We start from the raw sequence: 20,686 nt of genomic DNA, 5'->3' as shown, positions 1-20,686 counted from the left end.
GAGAGTGCTCCACGCTCAAAATTCACATACATACATACGCAGTACATATATAGCGTACATGTATATTTACTATTCCATTCTATTCGCAAACAACTATTGTTTCACGTGACTTGCAAATATTTTTCATGCCCATGATAACTCAATTAACAGAATAGATCGTTGTTGCGATTACGTGTGATCGATATATTTTTATTTTGCCATTTTGGTATCCCTGCGCGCGCATTTATTTCTCAGTTCTCACGAGCAGCCGTCTGTACTCTGTACGATCGACAGTGGCAAGTGGCAAGTGTTGACTGTTGGGTCGTTGGGTTAACTGGTTAACGCGAGTCGTAAACGCACGGAGAGAATGTCACGTAGGGCGATCAAGGCGATTACGTGGTCGGCGCTCGCCGAAAAAATTCCAGAGACGGAGAAAGCTGCATTCACCGCTTTCAAAGCTAAATCTGATCAGCACCTGCGACGGTCAGTGAATATCGTCTCCCTTTTGACATTCGCACTCAGGCCATTATATAATATACGGTTCTTCGTTTTCTTTTGATAAAAAAAATTAGATATTTCTCCTATTAAATAGATGCTGCGGAAGAAATAAAAACGTTCGTTCGGATGAAAGATCTGCTTTAATTTGCCGAGAATAATTGAAACTTGCTATGCATAAGCTCTGTGTCGTAGGACGTGTCTTGCATGAAACCTCATTCCATTATCCATTATCCATCCCATATCTGTCGAGATGTCAGACGTCTAGCCTTTTATCAAATATCCGCGGACGTATTTCGTCCGCGCCGCGCCTATAAGTAACGTCTTTAGTAGAATGTAAAAATAACATGTATTACGTTACGGCCTATGTCACGATTTACGATACGTTAGGGTTACTATCGTAATACAAATAGGGATTATTGCTTTTATTATAGTTTTTATATATATTTCTCTGTCATTATAGAATGAACGCAAATCCAGAAGCCCCCCCAAAACTCGATTGGGCGTACTACAAGAAAAGTATTCCGATTCCTGGATTGGTCGACAAGTTTCAAAAGGAATATGAATCCTTCAAAGTGCCATATCCAGTGGATAAATACACCTCTGAAGTTGAGGCTCAAGAAAAGGAAATAGTATGGCATCGTTACGTTATAATAACATAAAATGTCACGTTTCCTTACATTTAACCTCGTTTCTAAATCAAGGCGATCTTTGTAGCACGTTAAAATTGAGGATTTTATCAAAGAATCGAATCAACGCATCGCCACTGCCACCAAGGAAATTGATAGAATAAAGAGTCTGTTGCCATTCTCCGAGATGACCATGGAAGATTTCCGAGATAGTTATCCGGAACATGCTATAAATCCTGATAAACCAACGGTTTGGCCACACATCCCCGAAGTACAGCCAGAAAACGAAAAAGGACAACCTTCGCATCATTAATACTTTGTAATGCGTTCAGAACACGAAGCGTAGTCGTAATTTACTTCTAGCCTACGATTCTGGAGTCTGGACTGCGTGCCCCGAAGCCCCGAATCGGAGAAAGATATTGTCCTTTGTTTCTGTCATATGTATTCAAAGTAAATTCATCCAGAGAGAGAGAGCGAGAGAGATACATGTTATATCCTTTTGTACCACAGCTTGCGCATATCTTACAATTAGGTCACCTAGTAATTATTAGCATGAGAAGAATAGATGTATTTATAATAAAGCCAAAAAAGGATAGAGTCTTTAAGTTTAGTAAAATTAGCATATCAAGTCGATAGTCCATATAGTTATGTGTCAAATTCAGAAAATTATACATCTATAAACCTATCAAATTTAAATTTTTTTCATACGGATAAAGTATCCTTCGCAAATCGCAATCCTTCGTTATAAGAACTTGACGCTTGGCATCGGCGCGACACTCGGCAGCCACTCAGCTCTCAATTTTATAGCCATTATCAGCTAATCAGCCTTGTTTCTGAAAGAACGAGATATCGATTGGTCATCTTGTGAATCACGTGTTATTCCCTAGAAAGTGATTCCGTATTCCGTCTGACTTTATGCTAGGTCTACAATGCGAGTCGTAAGAATTGACCAATCACAGTCGATTATTCTCCTCAAATTCAATTGTGATTGGACAATTCTTACGACTCTCATTGTAGACCTAGCATTACGTTAGTAAGAAAGAGAAACTTCCTACATAATTCTCCGAGTAACGTCCACGTGCGCTTGCTCGTTTCCTCAGTTGTGGAATACACGCGACTGCTTGAAATACGTTTAATTCAATTAAACGAGAAACGAAATATCAGGCGAGATATCATCGATGATAATAAGAGACAAGAAAACGCGGTGAATCGGTGATTTAATTTAGAGTATAATCTTCGACTATTTTGGCTCTGTCGAGTGTCGAATGGAAACGAAAACTCTCTAGAAGAAGCGTGTGTGTGTGTGTGCGCGTGCATGTATGATCATGATGGCGTTGGTGGTTGGCGTGCACACCGACACCGACACCGACACCGACGATCTAGAGCTAGACTAGGACAAAAATCCAAAGCAGGGAACACTGAATGTGTCCTCTCATAACCTCTAAATCCGGATTTTCGCCCTTGTATCTTGGCGAGACGATACGAAGCGATAAGTTTGCTAGCCATCCTCGGGGATTCTGCACAGCTGAACGTTCATTTACACGAGATTTGCCCGAGATCGGTGAGAAGTGATTTTTCGTAAACCTAAATTAGTGCTTTGCCAAGAGTTTTAGAGGAGCGAGGAGAAGGAGGGTAACACAGATGCTGCTTGCGTGAAAGATGCGTCAACATGCGTGTAGTCGAGATCGAGAACGCAATCAACGATCAATGCCCTTTTAAGTTCTCCATCGCTCGGCTCGGGCTAGCGGCTAACGGATTGTAACGGATGCCTATGTGTCCCACGTGGATATGTTTCACGACATAGGAGTCACGATTTTTAGAAAATTTAACGTTAGACGCTTATAACGATATACCGAGCACGCGTAATCTCAATCGCGCTACGTGAGAAATTGAAATTAATTACACGACAACATGCTCACCATGCTACCAATCTTCTCTCATATCGTCTTAACTTTTGAAAAATACTCGTTAATAAATAAATCGTTAGATGGCTCGTTTTGTGGTAAAAGCTGAAATGGCATCTAGATTCTAACGTAAGAAATATACTTACAACATTTGGACCAGTGTATTGTCTTTTTGATAACTTAACCATCAGATAATAGACTTTATATGTATACTTGGTTGAGAATACTTGGATCTCACCTAACTTTGCAGTTTACTCAATATAACTGTCTTGTACGTGATAAATGCCATAGGAAAAAGATTCTTGATCAAAAAGAAACACATGTATATATTTTATTTTCTCTTAAATACATAAAATATTCTCTTTAATGTACGCTCATCGTACATGTATGTAACAAGACCATTTCTCTGAAAGAATTGTGCTTCGGAAAAGCAAAATTATACAATTTTTTTCCCCACACTGATCTTTTAATCTGTAATTTTTATTTTAACCTGCAATTATATTCATAGGGTCTTTTTAGTAGTTGCATTGCATAATTAACGATAACCACTCTTCTAGATAACCACAGGTTATACATTCGTTAAGTGTGGGTCATGCAGACCACTTGGAGAGTAATGTAATGAATAGCTGTGGGAACTCTAATACTAGCACGAGGCTACGTGGTTCCAAGTGCGCCGAGACTCAAGACGAGTCTATAAACCTAGAAGGGGAATTAGAGAAAGAAGGCAGTGGCGTGATAAGTGGTTACAGTGTAAATGAACTTAATGTACCACGCAGCACCCTGGTCATTTGCCCTCGAAACTCCAACTACTCTTCGGATCACGGCTTTGCTAGATTTAAGCCAAGGTATCTTTCACTTTCTTCTTTGTCCCGATTATATTCTTGATATCTTTATCATACATATCTTTGGTAAATTGAGAGAATAATAATTTGCGATGAAATATATACGGCAGGCTCAGCGGTGTTCCAAGAAATGAATTTCGAATGGCGCGCGGTGGCAGTTCCGCAGATCGTGCCAGGGGTGGAACACGTGGGAGGGCTTTTAAAAAGACTCCCAATGATCGCGAACCAAATTCAGAGCCTAGCTATCACCCTACATCTAGACCCAAGTTTCAAGAATCGTTGAAAAATCATGAGAACGCGCAGGGCAAATACTATGACGATAAAAGAATAAATGGTAATAATATCACGAGTATATTGCGAGTGGTGTTTATACGTTTCTACCTTTTTCCTGTTCTATGTGAATTTTGCTCTTCACCTAAAACCCACTTGTTTCAGAGGACTCGAGAATTTCCAAGTTGCTGCGACGATTGTGCCGCGAAGATGATTACGATCATCTCATGGTGCTTTGCAAGCAAGTGCAGGAAGGTATCGTCGCACCTGAAAATCAACGATACATACGACGGAACTTGGAGACTATCTGTGAAAGTTTGTTGGATTTTTTGCACTCTGGTCCTGGTCAAGAGGCAAAGCAACAGATTGCAAAATGTTTGGGTCGAATTGGATATGTAGTAGACCAAGATTTTAAAAGGTACGCATAGTCAAGTGATATGAATGTAGTGTGAAGTACACACACACACGTTTATATTTATATATACATATATTCTGTATCCTTACACGTGTTTGTGATTTAACGATACAAAAAATCACAAAACTTGTATACGTTTCTAGATATATAGACTGGATCTTCAGCAAATACTCATTGGAACATAAAGATGATGTAAAATGTCTACTAATTAAGTCACTTATCGAGACGCTCAAGATGGATTCTAAGATATCTAAATTAAAGGAATTCTCCGTGGTAAATAATAACTTTTTAACTTTTGCTTTTGTCACACAGCGTAACGATGAATATTAATCATAACGTGTTCGCATTATAGCCAATGATGTCCCAATTACAATCAATATTAGAAAATGTCGATAGAGCAGATTTACTGGTGGCGACTGTGGATGCTATACTACTCATCATAGATTCCTATCCAGAAACGTTCACGAACCACTTCCGCGATACCGTAGACATACTTGTGGGTTGGCACATCGACTCCACGCAACAAAAGTCAGTTGTCGTTTACGCAAGTCGATGTTTGCAAAAGTTGCACTCGTTCTGGATAGCGGATCTGCAGTTTACTTTGACCTTACTAGGCCAATTCTTGGAGGATATGGAGAGCTACGACGAAGAATTGAATTCACCCGAATCTGGTCGTACTTCGCCTGGCGACGACGGGTCCCCGACACCGAGGGAATGTATTCTGCGAATCACGTCGTTAATATCTGTATTTAACACAGTAACGAAGAGCATAGCCGAGCATTTAAATCCAGATCTCGCATCTCCCAACGTACAGTGGTCATTCCTAACGACGTGTCTGTCCAAGATGCTCAAGACCGTTGTCAAAGCGATCGAATTGGAAGAAGAGACTGACACTTGGCCCGAAATATCCAATAACACGGAAAACTTGATTAAATGTATAAGAAACATGAGCTCGTCGCAGAAACATGTCGAGACGCTTTCCAAATATTTCAGTAAAGACGAGATTACCGAGGAAAATCTCATTAAAATGATGAAGTCGTTGGTTATAAATAAGAAAAATGATAAGAAGAATTCCAAGGTGCCTTCTGACAAAGGGAATGCTCTGTCCAAGGAGAAAGGACAGTTGTTAATGAGCGTCCTGCGATCGATGGAACCCAAAGTCAAACTGAGTGAAAATTTGTCGGAAGAAAAAGAAGAGTTGATCGTAGTCGCGAATGAATGCACCTTCTTGCTCCTCGGTTATCTTCAAAGCCGTGTCGCAAAGAATCACGAACTTCTCTATAAATTTGTCGACCTTCAATTACAGAGAGTCAACATCTTTTGGGACGATACTATTATTTCAATGTTGACCGTCATATCGAAAATAATTAAGGAGGTATCCGCAAACTTGCCATTGGAATTGGTGCACACGTTACTCGGCAAGAATTCGATGCTGCTAAAATTAAGATTCCGAAATTCCATTCCCATTCAAAATGCGAGCCTGGGGGTATATCACAGCTTGCTAAGCCTGAAGAATATCCCGTTATTGCAGGAATCTTATCGCTATATACTAGCGGATTTGGAGATCGCTTACAGACTCATACTACCCGACATGGATGTCTTGGTTGTAGACAATCCGTTGAACGATTTGAGATACACCAAGAGCGACGTTGAGATTGTAGTTACGTTTATACTACGTGCGCTTTCGGACATAGGTGAGCAAGCTTCACGTTACCGATGTAATCAGTTTACGATTGAAAACAAGCGCGATTAATCTTACGCTCTTATATCGTTTTAGCAAACGCTAATAATTCGATTATCGGAATGTGGGCTTTGAAGCCCAGCATCTTGGAACTTCTCGCAGTCAAGTTAAAGCCATACGACACCGCCCTGTCTACGGCGAGCCCGTTTTTGCAATACAATATTCTGTACTTGCTTTATGCGCACTGTTCCAGGTAAGATCCAGCAAAATGAAATCTTAATCCTCTTTCGAGTTGGAGCGCGTGTCGACGTGACAAACAAACGTGAAATTTCAACGTTTAACTTTTGTGCATGTGTGTGCACTGTGTTGACAGGTACAATCACTTCGTTCCAAGATCCAGCTTGATAACGGGCACCACCGCTTGTCGCCCGATGGATATGTTTCCCGCGACCTTGGATGTACCAGCCAGCGGTCATTTGTCTATAATTCTCAATTTGATAGCAAAAACATACAACAAGAATACGCCCGCGTGCACCTTGCTCCTTTTGTCCACCTGGTTGCAGGAGATTTGCGTACAGTCTGAGAAATACATCGGGATCTTGAGCGTAACTCAAGAGTGCCAGAGTATCATTGCGAGTTTAATTAGCTGCGGCGCCACGACCAATGACGATATCGCGAGCGCGGCGTGCAATCTCTTCGAAATGTTAATGACCGCGAAGAATGTGGTGTGGAAGCAAGAGATCTATTCAAGTATCGTGGATCTAGCGACGTTGCATTTGACCTCGTGCAACAGAACGATCCGCGAAAAGTACGGCGCGCTGCTAATGTGTATGCCCATTAACATTGTTATACCAAAATTAAACAAACAGTATTTATTCTCAGACACTAAGGTGAGTGCCATCTTTTCTTCATTGGAGCATTGTACGCGAAACTTGTCGAGTACGGATATGATATGATGATCTCTTTCTCTCTTTCTCTCTCTCTCTCTCTCTCTTTCTTTCTTTCTTTCTCTCATTTCATGTTCAACTGTCGTATCAACCATGTTGTACCACAGAAGGCACGGGAGATCGTGACCTATTCGACAGAATCGTTGATACTCGCTCAAAGACTGCACATGCGAGGTAACAACAATGGGGAATTGCTGGCGCAACATTTCAAAACGTACATGGCATTTCTACTGCAGGAACATTATCTTGACGCATCCGGGTTGTCGGAGATATTTACTTTGTGCTGGCCAGCCGTGTAAGTGCTCTTTATCTTTACCGTTTATGACAGATCATTTCTTCTCGAAATAATGTACGGTGATAAAATTATTTCTGTGTCTGCAGACCGGAGAACGGAACTACGGCGAGGATGTACGATTTAGCGCTCGCAAACTGTTCGTTCCTGTTTTTCTGGAGCGGTTTTGAAGCAGCGCAACACTGCGTCCTGAATAAGCTTCGCACCTCTTTGGGGAAGCCGCAGGAAACGTTTACGTCGATCGAGAGTGCCCTGAAGATTCTGGCTCGCGAGATCTCGTGCTCCAACGCAGAGGTGATGAGGAGGGAGAGGCAGGGATTAGATCGCATCTTGCACGAGCACACGCGAGTGCGGCTCTTCGTCGAATTCCTGGAACATTTGGAGAGAGTGATTCACAACGCGGCCGACGGTTGCGCGATGGCACTCTTGCCGCTGTCAAAACCAGTCAGAACCTTCTTCCATACGAACAAGTCGACGTGCAAGGAATGGCTGAATCGCATACGGTTGGCCTTGTGCGTGGTCTCGTTGCACTCGGGCCTGGCGACGAGTGCGCTGCGCAACGGCCAGAGGTTACTGGAGGATTTGAGTAGTGCTGATAACACGCAGGGCATCGAGTTCGAAAGGGCGACGTTGTGGACGGCACAGGCGATGGTCGCGCTCGGCGAAGCGGAGGCGCTGCAGGGGCTCTACGCGTACACCAAGGGCAAGGACAGGCAATTCCCGTGGCTGAAAGCGACGATGGAGGAAGCCGCCGGACGTTACGAGTCAGCGGCGGATGCCTACAGGCTCATCATCGACGAGCACGCTCGCGTTAAAACGAACGACGACGAAAGCGGCAGAGCCGCCGCGAAACTCGAGAGTGACAATCAAGTTCTGAGTTTCTGCATGCAAAGACTTTCCAACTGTTATAAAGCGGTCAGCGACTGGTCTGGATTAGTGGAATGGAAATCGCGGGAGACCGAGATACTGGCGCAGGACAATTACGCCGTTCTGAGGAGGCAACTCGCGGAGAATATCGTTCCGCAGCAGGCGGATTGTCTGAAAAAGTTCGAGGAGGGTGAATTGATCTCCTTGGACGAATTGACGAATTGGAACCTCCTGGACGAGGAAAGGAAAAGTAATTGGAGTTGCGCGAAAACGCTGGTCGCGTGCAGCAACAGTTTGACGAACGTTGCCCTGAGGATTCACCTTAACGAATTCGACGAATCGTTCGACGACTCGATGTGCGACAGTGTTGTCGAGAGGTGCCAGAAAGTCGCGGCCAAGATGATGCAGGACGGATTACGAAATGTGCCATCAGAGTATCTCAGTGACGCAATACTGCTCCAGTATTCCGCGACGGGGCTGAAGAATTTCGCGCGCGGCAAAAAGGACAAGAACGTTTTCGAATTGTACAAAGTTGATAAAGTCAATAATGTTAACTCGAACATTTTAACGCAGATCTTGTGGTGGTCCGAGTACCTGGATCAAGCGTGCGACAACGACTCCATGGAGGTCGACAGTCTACGGTTACACGTCGTCAGAACAGCCAGGAAGGAAGGCAACTTTAATTTAGCGAAACGGGAGATGGTCAAGTACTTGAAGTCGGAGCAAGATTTGATCCGACTCAAAGATCCGAGCGCTCGCACCTTTTCCGAGATTACAAGCGACATACTGAACGGGCCTGTTGACGTGAAATGGACCAAGAATAGTATGCGCGCGTTCAGGGAATTGTCCAAGTTACTGTACGACATGGAGGACACGAGAGAGGCTTTGAGGATGTGCTGCGCGACCACGTTGGGAATTTCGCGAGCGATCGTCAGCGGTGAGGGGTCCGCCGAGTTACGCGAGATGGGAACCAAGCTCTTACTTACCCTGAGTAAATGGATACAGCAGGACACGACCGTGACCGAGAATCCTCAGCTGGAGGAGTTGCTCAGATTCGAGGCTGAGCACAACGACGGCCTGATGGACAAGCTGTTTGGCAAGACGATCGATCTGATTCCTACGTCGGACATGATAATCGGTAAACTGATGCAGCTTGGTGTGAATCAGTGTCCGGTGCTGCCGCACGTCTGGTCCAGCTTCGCCGCTTGGTGCTACAAGTGGGGCCGGAAGATCGTGGACAACTCCAACTCTGGCCAATTGACGGATACCGACCGGATAAACATACAGTCCTTACTGCCGATGGACATTGCCGAGGCTGATCTCAACACCATTTTCTCTATACTGAGCCAGAACAAGACCATACCCGAGGACGAGGGCGATATCGACACGAACGACATAAACACATCTGACATGATAGAGAATCAGCTGAGGAACGTGTCGGTTCTGAGCCACTCCAGCAACGAACATCTCGGCATGCTGGTCGACATATGGCGACAGGCGCAGAAGAGGATCTACTCGTATTACGAGTTTTCGGCGAAAGCATACTTCAAATACTTGCAATTGGCGAACAACGACAGCAACGAGTGCGACACCATCACGGCGACGTTGAGACTGCTGCGACTCGTGGTGAAGCACGCTCTGGAGTTGCAGAACGCGCTCGAAGAAGGCCTCTCGACGACCCCGACCGCGCCATGGAAGGAGATTATACCGCAGTTGTTCTCGAGGCTCAGTCATCCCGAGGCATATGTGAGGACCCAGGTGTCCGAGCTGTTGTGCCGAGTGGCGGAGAATTCGCCGCATTTGATCACGTTTCCAGCCGTGGTGGGCGCGGTATCCGGCCAGAAAAAGATTTACGACAAGGTCGTTTACGAGAAGCCCGACAACGACAACGATAACGACTCGCAGAACGTTATAGGCTTGAGCGCTGCCGCGGAAGAACGGGGAAAGGAAGAAGAGGAGGAGGAGGAGGAGGAGGAGGAGGAAGAAGAAGAGGAAGAGGAAGAGGAGGAGGAGGAGGAGGAAGACGAGGAGGCGAAGGAGGAGGAGGAAGGAGGGGAGGACGAGGAGGACGAAGAGGAGACGGCAGCGGAAGCAATCGTGTACAACGACGAGCATGAGAGCTTCATGGATTCCTATTTCTCGCAGTTGGTCGATTGTCTCTCGAGTCGCATCCAGGATTCGGTGGTTCAAGTGAAGGTGCTAGTCAAGGAGCTGAGACGAATCACGTTGCTATGGGACGAACTGTGGTTGGCGACGTTGTGCCAACATCACACAGAGATTACCAAACGATTCGAGCAGCTGGAGATCGAGATTCAACGGGTACAGGACAATGTCTGGCTCGCGCCCGAAGAGAAAGATAAGTTGATCGCGGAGAAGCACAGGATCATTTTGAAACCGATCACGTTTATACTGGAGAATCTGCTATCTATGACGTCCGTACCAGCCGAGACGCCGCACGAGAAAACTTTTCAGGAGAAGTTTGGTGCTTCCATCGAGGAGGTGATAAATCGACTAAACAATCCCAAGAATCCGGCCAAGCCCCAAGTGGCCAGTTTGGCCTTGAAACACTTGGAGACCAAGTTGGCGCAACGCGTGCACCGACGTGCCGCTTATTCTCTGTCAATGACTGACATTAGTCCTATCTTGGCCAATCTGAAGGATACCTGCATCGCCATGCCGGGCGTCGCTGCCATCGATAACAGGATCGTCACCATCATGTCGGTGGACAATAACGTTCAGATTCTGCCGACGAAGACGAAACCTAAGAAGCTCATATTCCACGGGTCCGACGGACACGTATACACGTACCTATTCAAGGGACTAGAGGATTTGCATCTGGACGAGAGGATAATGCAATTCCTAAGCATATGTAACACCATGATGTCGAAGAACAGCGATACCAAGGTCTACAGAGCACGGCATTACTCGGTGATCCCGTTGGGTCCTAGATCTGGACTTATTCAGTGGGTCGACGGCGTGACGCCACTGTTTATACTCTACAAGCGATGGCAGCAGCGCGAGTGCTCCGTGAACAGCAAGGCTGGTGGCGGCAATTCGGCGATTATGCGACCCTCGGAGTTGTTTTACAACAAACTGACGCCGTTGCTGAAAGAGTGCGGGATCGGCTTGGAGAACCGAAAGGAATGGCCTATCCACGTACTGAAAAAAGTATTGGAGGAACTAATGAGGGAGACTCCGAAGGATCTTCTAGCCAAGTTAGTTGCCAAATAATTATCGAAAACGGTCATTACCGTACTTTTCAATCGGACTGATGAATCTTTCGAGATCCATCCCCCCTTCTCTCTCTCTCTCTCTCTCTCTCTCTCACACACACACACACACACACCTTTTCCAATGTATTTTGCAGAGAGATCTGGTGCAACAGCATCAATGCCGGCAGCTGGTGGCAAGCTACCAAGAACTACTCGTATTCCGTTGCGGTAATGTCCATTATTGGCTACATCATAGGTTTAGGCGACAGGCACTTGGACAATGTTCTCGTCGACCTCAACACCGGCGAAGTTGTGCACATCGATTACAACGTCTGTTTCGAGAAAGGAAAAACTTTGCGCGTCCCGGAAAAAGTGCCGTTCCGCATGACGCCAAATATCAAAACGGCTTTAGGAGTAACCGGAGTCGAGGTAAGTCTCCCGATAATCTTGATGAGAATCTTTCTCGATAAGATGGAGAAATAACGGATAGTTTTACTTTTAAAAAGTCTGATTACAATTAAAATTTTAATACGTTTAAAAATTGCATTGTTTTTGGAACTTTTATCACACTAGAAACGTTTTAATTTTGTACTAGATGAGTGTCTTACGATTGCAATTTTTTATGGAGATGTATCTACTACATTTTGTTTTGTAAATTATTTATTTTTCAAGATTTTTAATTCTTGGAGAGGAGGAGGGTGGGAGAGGGAGAGAAAGAGAAAGAGAAAGATTTCTTACAGGCAAATATACACAAATATATAAATTTGGAGAAAATGAAATAATTTACAATTTATCTCTCTATTAGACAGCTTTTAGCTGAAAATAAATGAGATTTAGAAAATTGTATTTTCCGTTCTATTTTCTTCCGCGTGATCAGATTGGGGATTAGGTGAATATTGGGGCGAATTGTTGTTTCCATTTGTACGGTGACTGTCTTGTACATCCGTCTGGCTTTTTAGTTGACGTTGTTTTTCCAAGTACATTTTGAAGCTCGAGTTGAAATAGTCATTGGGCGATTTAAAGTGTAAAATCTTTAGAAAGGCCTTGCGAAAGTTGGTGTTTTTCCACGCGTATATGAAGGGATTCATCGCACTGTTAGCAACGGCTAATGCGAACGTGGATTTGTACCATAACGTCATCGAGTTTGTTCTCCAATCAGAGGTGTGCATGCGAATGCAAACCACGACGAAATAAGGGAACCAGCAGATCGAAAAGCAGCCCAGGATCAGCAGCACCACCTAATCGAAAAATCAAAATCTATTATTGCCGTCACTCCTTGATCGCTATACGCTTGTAAAACTTTTATTTCGTCGCTGCTTTCAATTGTCTGCTACATTCTATGATTTAAAATTAAAACTATATACCTGTACACTTTTACGATCGTTTTTTTCAGCGATATTCGGGACGATACCGAGATTCATGCGACGCGCGTGCATATGCGCCTCTCTCCAGATTTTCCAATACAGCAGAAACATTGCTATCCAACTGAGGAAAAGTGCCGGCATCTGTATAGCCAATATGTAGTATCTGCCAAAATAATATACGTTCATTGATCGAGGAATAATTAATGTTTACGGCAATTACGACGAATAATAAATACCGACGCACGTCAAGTAATACATCGACACGGGACTATCGCGCGAAATTGATTACCAAGAAACGGAGAATCAACGATAGGGTAGCGAGCAGATGCAGTAACAGTACCTCGGCAATACCGTTTCCAATTCGCACTTCTGGTCAGCGTTAGAAGCGTCAAAATTATTCCAATATGTCGGAATCGATGACACGCCCATGGTACATATCCAAGCGACGATTATAATCAGTAGCACGCGCCTCTTGGTCGCGTATGCATTATAGCTCAATGGGTACACGATAGCGACGTATCGGTCTATGGCGATTATTATGAGATTGTATATGCTCCCGCCGCACGCTAAGCTGAACATGATGAAGCGCGAGATGCATACCGACTTGTTGCGGTGTAACGTGTCGTCCGCGTAAAACGCCAAATGATACGGAAGCGTTACGCCCACCATAAGATCCGACACTGCTAGGTTTAGAATAAAGTAATTTGAAACGACGTTTCGGAGTCTGCGAGCCCACGTTATGGCCAATATCGTGAGGACATTCCCCAAAACGATCGCAACGAACAGGAAGCAGTCCATCAAGATCCAAAACATGTTTTCTTCGTTTCTCGGCAAGTCGGTCGATGGAGCATTCGTGGATGCATTTACGTCCGACTCAGTAACGTTGCTTTCTTTCAGATACATAGTTCTGAAAAAGAAAACTTGCAAGTACTTGTTTATACATTGTAGAATTGTAGAGTTTTGAAAGTTTTCAGCCCGCTTGAATTTAGACGATTTAGGCTTAAGCTTCTGACGGCTCGCGATTAAAATTAGTCTTAAAATGGTCAAAGAAGTAATGCCGCGATGATTAAGGAACCTCGCACGGATATACATCTATTTACAGAGAAGTCAAACTGGGGATACGTGTTCGTAGCACTTTATACAGCCGTGGCTATTTGTGTCTCGCAACGACGACGAGGTCGTCTCTAGGGTCGTTGCGTGCCCTAATAAAACCGTCGTGCAAAACCCACCGGGGAATCATCGAAACAATTTTTATCCGCGAGAATCATGCGAGAAACGTGAAAACGATCAATCAGCTAATACGCTGACGACTTACCTTTCGCACGTACACGCGCACATACACATACACACGGAAAGAAACGGGTTTCCGATGGTACTCTACGAAATACCAAGATACACATCGAGCCATGCATCACGATTACGTAAACCTACGAAACGTTCGAAATGTTATTTAATTAATTGTTTCGCGATTATGAGAAGTGTAAAAATGAAAGATAACTTACCTCGCTCGTTCGGATTCTTTTTCTTTTCTTTTTTTTTTGTCACTTTTTTGAGACAGCAAATTTATTTCGATGACAATGCAATAGAGCATTCGCAATAGCTACGGTACTTTTTGACGTTCGACGCTCGACGAGAACGTAGATCGATACGAAGCGTTTCGGCAGATACGGCACGCTGCTACCCGTTCGTTCGAGAGTGCTTTTACTTATCTACTCATCTGCTGGTTTCCCTGGCAAAGAACTGCTATAACTATCAGCCGCTATCAGCGGTAATTGCGATTCGCTCGCAATCGGAAAAAGGTCGATGGGAAGCCGAGATGGGAAAGAAACGCACATTCATGAGTGGCCAATGATTATTATATTTTCTCAACTATAAACGGTATATAATATAATCGTTATTTGTGTGTCCAGGGTATATTTAGGTTCGCTTCCGAGCATACTCTAAGAGTGATGCGTAGAGGCCGCGAGACGCTCCTGACCTTGCTGGAGGCGTTTGTCTACGATCCTTTGGTAGATTGGCGGGCGGGCGCGGACACCAGCATAGCGAGTTATGGCGCTTGTCAAGCCAGAGCGAGGTGCACTGGCGTCGGAAGGAAACAACTGGAGCAGGAACTCACACGTGCGATGTTCGCTGTGAGAACGGCGGAGATGCGCGCCGAGTGGCTGGCTAATCGGTAAGAGACCAACAACGTGGAAGAACAACGAGTCTGAGTCTATCTCTCTCACTCGACGAGACACTGTCAACATTTCGCGTTTCTCTTCTATCTTATCTTTTTTTCTATTCTCTTTAAGAGAGAAAAATATTTCTAAAGTTGATTTCTACCATTTCAAGTACACACGTGCACACGTGTTTATTTTATAAGTAGTAGAATTATTAATCGCCTCCTTTCTTCTCTTTCCTTCTTTAACATCCCCATCGAAAAAGAGTCAATTTACGTCTCTCTACGTAAATGTTTAGCTCGTTTCTCGCTTAAATCTGAAAATCTCGTTAAATATCGTTAGGTTGCATTTATAGTCGTTTGTAACAAGTTGTCGTGTTTCATGGAATGAAATTGCAGAGACGAATTGGCGAAAACCTTGCCGCTACTGTGCCATCATTTGAACAGCTGGATCGAGGCGACCGAGGCGTCGCGTCAGTGTCAGGATTTACTGCAGGACCGACATCAGCAGCTCGCGCTAGTCAAGGAGGCGCAGGCGATGGGTCGGAATCACGCGTTATATTCGGTAGTGAAGCGATACAATTCGTTCAAACGAGCGCGGGACTCTCACGAGAAAGCAAAGGCGGGCCTGAAGGAGAAGATAGAGGAATGCGAGAAGCAGATTAATATGCACAATGTGAGTCCGCTGAAACGCGACCGCGAAACACGTTGCCGCAAAGCGTCCGATACTAACGTTTTTTAAGTGTTGTTTTTTTTTTTTTTTGAACGTTTATCGCATATCCCTCGATATTTTGATTTCTGTTACTTTAGATCGCGTTGGCGGCGGTGCGAGGACTTCAACTAGGACAGTGGCTGTCGGAATTGGGAACCCTGACCAATCAGCAGGATCACGTAGTGTTCGACCTTGTGAAGGAATTCTTGCAGAACGCCGGACAAAGTCAGATGATCGTGCAATGCGAGCAGTCGGAGAACGAATTGACGCAGCTGGCCACCGACCAGGCCTTTTCCATAAGCAAATGTCTGGAGCTATTGAGCCAATATTCCGCCATCTGCAGCCTATACCCTCTCAGCGTTCTTTCGCAACATCGCGCCGTACTCTATCACACTTGGGCGAACGAGTTGTTAGTCTCGGGCACAGTTGAGGCGTGCCACCAAGTCATGGCGCGGTTCGAAGCGAGCCTAAATCCAATCAATCCGAGCAATCCGCAGGTTCAGCAGATAATAACCTTCTCGTATCAGATGGAAGCGATTTTGAACGAGTACAGCGAGAGATACAAGAAAGCTTACGAGAGAACGGTATCCGAAGGCTTGCCGGAAGCCGGTAATAGAATCGAGAAGGCGTACACCGAGTCGAGGGCGCAAATTGCGGGATTTCTGCGACGAGAGAAAGGCGCGGAGAGAGCGCTCGAGTGCGTCAACATCACCGCGCTGTGTGCCTTGAATAAGCGCTACCTTATGATGGAGGGCGCTGCCAAGTGCGCCGGAGACTGCTTGGTGGATCTCACGTCCCGTGAGGGGGACTGGTTTCTGGACGAGATGCGTCTCATGTCGTCATTGATCGCCGAGTTGATCACGCTGATACCGGAGAACCACAAGACGAACAACGATCCCAAGATTGCGCTGATCCTCAAGTGCCTCAAGAGCGCCGATTGTATTTACAAGGGTCTGCAGGAGCTCAACTACAATTTCCAAACCATCATATTACCGGAGGCGATGAAGACGATCGTCACGGAGGAGCCGAGCGTAATGCGAATGATAAGCGAGCTTGGTGAAATCGTAATACTGACCGGAATACCGCTCGGTGACATTCTGGCGCAGCTCGAGATGCATCTCCGGTTTACCGTGATGGAGATGGAGAGCCCGCACGCGGTGGTACAGAGTATAGTGGCTAACATGAGATTACGATTCGAGGCGTTACTGTCGCGACAGGCGGAGGTTCAGGATTTGAATCAGGAGGAAACTCTGACGCCGGGTCAAATGTTGCTGATGGGCTTCAACGGTTTGTTTGAGAAATTGCAAATGGAAGGTAACGCCTTGGTCACTACCCTGAGCTCCTTGGACATTCCGATGAATTGGAAGAAGATTGATCAGATACGCGAAGCTAAGGAGATGTCGGCGCCCATCTTCAACAAGGCGGCTCGGCAAGTGCTCGAGGACATATTCCTGATCAAGAGATTGCACACCATACAAGAGTTCTTCGTCATGTGCCGGGACATTGCTACTGCGTTTAAAGGCGGATTGGCGAACGTGTACGACGATGAACGACTTAATAAACCTGTCCGAGTGTTCACGGCCGATTACGTTTCGAGGCAATTGCTCGGGGTGACGTCGCAGACGTTGGCGCTCGCCTTGTGTCTCTTACTGCAGCGAATGGGCCTGAACGTGACTACCGAGATTGAGCAGAGAGACATCGGAGCGGAGAGCAAGGTCTCGTTGGAGGAGCTGTGTCGAAAGATGGTAGATCTGTGCATGAAGAGAGGCTCCTTCTCGGGCTCGGTCTTGACGCAAGCGGGCGCATTGAGTAGCACTTTGGAGAGCGCCTGGCGACGGAAACAGGCTGCTAGATTGGCGCAGCAGAGCGCCGAGGTAGCCAGGGTCAGTCTTCAGAGACTTCAACTTCAGCAGACGGCTTATCATTGGTTGCACGAGGATATCCTAATGATGAGGCCCAATATGAGTCCGATGAATCCAATGTATTCGATGCATCCCATGAATCGTTTAAGTGAGTCCTTAAACTGACCATGGTAGCTTACAGATTTTTAGGCTTACAGGAACCTATTTGTCTCTAGATTTAATGAGTTCAAAATTAACGAATTCAAATCCATCTTGACTGTTTTAGCCTTTAGAAAATAATTAATTCCTTGTTTATTTCAGATCGCTCTACCTTCATGCTGGAGCTACGAAAAAAGGCAACGAATTTGTCCAACTTGCAGTCGCGAGTGTGCGAGGCACGCGAGCAACAACAAAATCTTGTTTCGAGCGCTGTACAACGTCTCAAGTGGGCTGCCGGCGCCAATCCGGCGCTGGGCGAAGTCATGTCCGCGTTCGATAACGCAGTGTTGTTGTCGTGCGATAAATTGACCCGACAACACAATCTAGCCGCGATGGTGGTCAATACGTGCAATGCCATATTGCACTACGAGGCTCTAAGGACCAGGACGTCGGAGAGTGTGACGCACGACGCCAATCTGGTCAAACTGATCAAGCACTGGGAGGAAAGCTGCGTCCTGACGGCCAATCTGAATATCACCGTCACCATGACGGAGGAAAGCCTCGTACAGTTGCTGCAGCTGGAGAACAACGTGGACGCCGCGTGGTTGAAGCAGGCTGAAAAAATTGTGTCCGAAGCGATAATCGACACCCAGAGGAAGCTGCAGGAGAAACAAGAGGCTCTCTTTACCGCCGAGGACTATTTAAGGGAGCGAGTGATGAATTTACAGAACGTACTCGCCGAACATCATCGACTCATGTCGGATGTTAGAGCGTTGTTAAAGACGATGGCTAAGCAGGAAAACATAGACGGCTTGCAGGACTTTCTGTTCGCCTATCGATCCTTCACGGAGAACCTTTCGGCGGTGGTGAAGGAACTGGCAGCCGAGAATTTTGACTCGGCTCGCGGCACGGTGATGAAGAAAGAATTGGAAGCGATGGCGATTAAAGTGCCCAGTTTGTACAATCGATTGCTGGAATTTGCGAGCGAGCGCAAGATAAATTCAGCGAAGGATACGGAAAAGTCTGCGGGCAGTCTGCCGAAGAAGAGGAAGAAGAGGAGGAAGAGGAAGAGGAGGAGGAAGAGTAAGCTGGTGCGACAGGACAGTGTATGCCTGAGTCCGAGAAAGGGGACACCGTTGACCAGAGATCCGACCACGGGCAAGGGTAGGTAGTCTTCTGTCTCTACTTTGGTCGATACGAGATCTGAAGATCGCTTATAATACTCTAATATTTTCTCTCTTTTATCTAATCTTTTTTTTTTTCTTTCTTTCTTTTTCCCCTAGCCGTGCAAGAGCGGAACGCTTACGCGCTGAACGTGTGGCGCCGCGTGCGTATGAAGCTGGAGGGCCGCGATCCGCAACCGTCGCGCAAGTACACCACGGCCGAACAAGTGGAATACGTGATACGTGAAGCGCAGAGCAACGATAATCTGGCCTTGTTGTACGAGGGCTGGACACCGTGGGTCTGAACGAACGACGGCTGGCGCTCGCGCGCCCTGATGGCTCGACACTCGTCTCACGCGGTACTCAAATTCGTACCGTCGTACCTGCGTCGCCCTACGTCGCCGTAGGAGGCAAAACACTCCGCTCGAAACCAGATGGTGGAGTATCATCCGGCAAAAACGTCATCCGAGAAGCAAGTCGGTTTTACAGCTCGATCGTGGATCGATCTCTCCAACGCGACAATTGAAAACCCACTGTGCCGAGTGCCGATTCTATAGTTGTCTCAAAAACGAGGCTAACGCACCTGCGATCTGTTACACTTGGGGCTAACGAGTGTCTTCTTTTTTCTCTCTCTCTCCCTTCTTCTTTCCTTTTTTTTTTTTTTTTCTTTTAAAGGGAGCGACAAGCCACGAGTACGTACGATGCTCGAGCGAGCGCGAGATAAGTAGTATTCTCTTGAGAGCCACGAATTTTTGGGATAAATGTAGAATCGGCTCCGGGTATCCTTACGCTAACGGTGTAGTCGCGAGAAGTTCGGCTGACGATATTGACGGAAGTCCGATGATGATGATGATGATGATAGTAATAATGATAATGATGATGACGGTAATTATGTTAAAAGTCTCGATAACTATCGTTACGATAAACGATCGCGCTGTCAACATTTACCGCATAATGGCTAACACGAGCTTGCCATTGTGTAATGCCGTCATGTCAGGAAAAGAGCCTGACGTTTTAATCAATGCATCTGAATCGGTTTGCACCGATGTAACGTTGTAACTCTAGATATACGTACGGTATACACGCGAGCACACTCGACAATTAATTCAGGATCCGAGATTATGTAGATGCACATCATTGCAGCATTACTTTTTAATCGAGATGAAAAAAACCAAAAGAAAAGATGCAGTTTAACAGAAAGATTAAGAGTAGTCTGTTCTTATTGAGTTATATGTAATTGAACAATTAAGTGTTTAAACTCGGCACATACACATACACTTAGACGCGTGTGCGTACGTATCTAAAAAAATTTAATAATTTCGCAGACCGATCGCAACTTATTACCGATTAACGGGACAAAATCATTTCTGTAGCGGAAAGTTTGCCGCGTCGACTTGGTTTGAATTTTATGGCGTTAGCATCGGACGATCCGGGCGAAAGAAGAAATTCATTAGCTTCGTAGCCAACATTGATACTTGACGTGTCCTCGCTACTCTCTGGCGTCGCATATTTCGCCCAATCATTTTTTTTTTTTTTTAAATACCTAAATAATGCTGTCACGTGATAAGTATTTTTTTCACATATTGCAGAAGTAATGACGAGGACTCGTTTCTTTCAAATGTTTATTGCAAATTTTGGAATTATACATGATAATTGCGCAAATTTAATTTTATGTAACTCATTGGGTATTGTAGATGATATGAAACTTTGTTACGGAAGAATAAAATCTCGGCCAACGCGATCATTTGTGGAAACT

The 20,686-nt window shown here is 45.4% G+C and overlaps 3 protein-coding genes across 7 annotated transcripts; 2 read left to right on the top strand and 1 right to left on the bottom strand.

The window, feature by feature from the left end:
* The first annotated feature begins 187 nt into the window (after positions 1-187).
* Positions 188-1,696, top strand: LOC112458197 (ATP synthase subunit d, mitochondrial-like). Its single transcript, XM_025021657.1, has 3 exons — positions 188-462; positions 938-1,106; positions 1,192-1,696. Exons 1-3 carry the CDS (start codon positions 347-349, stop codon positions 1,414-1,416), a joined length of 510 nt encoding a protein of 169 aa, XP_024877425.1. The 5' UTR covers positions 188-346; the 3' UTR covers positions 1,417-1,696.
* A 492-nt stretch (positions 1,697-2,188) lies between these two features.
* Positions 2,189-20,431, top strand: LOC112458189 (serine/threonine-protein kinase SMG1). Of its 2 annotated transcripts, none has more exons than XM_025021642.1 (16): positions 2,189-2,664; positions 3,565-3,852; positions 3,960-4,183; positions 4,285-4,537; positions 4,678-4,807; positions 4,887-6,228; positions 6,312-6,468; positions 6,589-7,105; positions 7,270-7,457; positions 7,544-11,536; positions 11,689-11,962; positions 14,808-15,070; positions 15,455-15,731; positions 15,866-17,777; positions 17,930-18,931; positions 19,051-20,431. In XM_025021642.1, the coding sequence occupies exons 2-16, from the start codon at positions 3,626-3,628 to the stop codon at positions 19,233-19,235; spliced, it is 10,944 nt and encodes a 3,647-aa protein (XP_024877410.1). In that variant the 5' UTR covers positions 2,189-2,664; positions 3,565-3,625; the 3' UTR covers positions 19,236-20,431. The 2 variants fall into 2 exon arrangements, with proteins under 2 accessions (XP_024877410.1, XP_024877411.1); XM_025021643.1 differs by having other exon boundaries at positions 7,273-7,457; positions 19,051-19,235.
* Positions 12,258-14,834, bottom strand: LOC112458194 (D(3) dopamine receptor). Of its 4 annotated transcripts, none has more exons than XM_025021653.1 (4): positions 14,127-14,834; positions 13,238-13,804; positions 12,898-13,060; positions 12,258-12,771 (listed from the first exon to the last, which is right to left on the bottom strand). In XM_025021653.1, the coding sequence occupies exons 1-4, from the start codon at positions 14,135-14,137 to the stop codon at positions 12,367-12,369; spliced, it is 1,146 nt and encodes a 381-aa protein (XP_024877421.1). In that variant the 5' UTR covers positions 14,138-14,834; the 3' UTR covers positions 12,258-12,366. The 4 variants fall into 4 exon arrangements, with proteins under 4 accessions (XP_024877421.1, XP_024877420.1, XP_024877418.1 ...); XM_025021652.1 differs by having other exon boundaries at positions 14,213-14,834; XM_025021650.1 differs by having other exon boundaries at positions 13,238-14,324; positions 14,400-14,834.
* Positions 20,432-20,686: the final 255 nt, after the last annotated feature.

This window comes from Temnothorax curvispinosus, unplaced genomic scaffold (genome assembly GCF_003070985.1).
Source record: "Temnothorax curvispinosus isolate PA1 unplaced genomic scaffold, ASM307098v1 QBEX01008784.1, whole genome shotgun sequence".
Taxonomy (NCBI): domain Eukaryota; kingdom Metazoa; phylum Arthropoda; class Insecta; order Hymenoptera; family Formicidae; genus Temnothorax; species Temnothorax curvispinosus.
The sequence above is the reverse complement of the archived record's forward strand: the minus strand, read 5'-3'. Positions and strand labels throughout refer to the sequence as shown.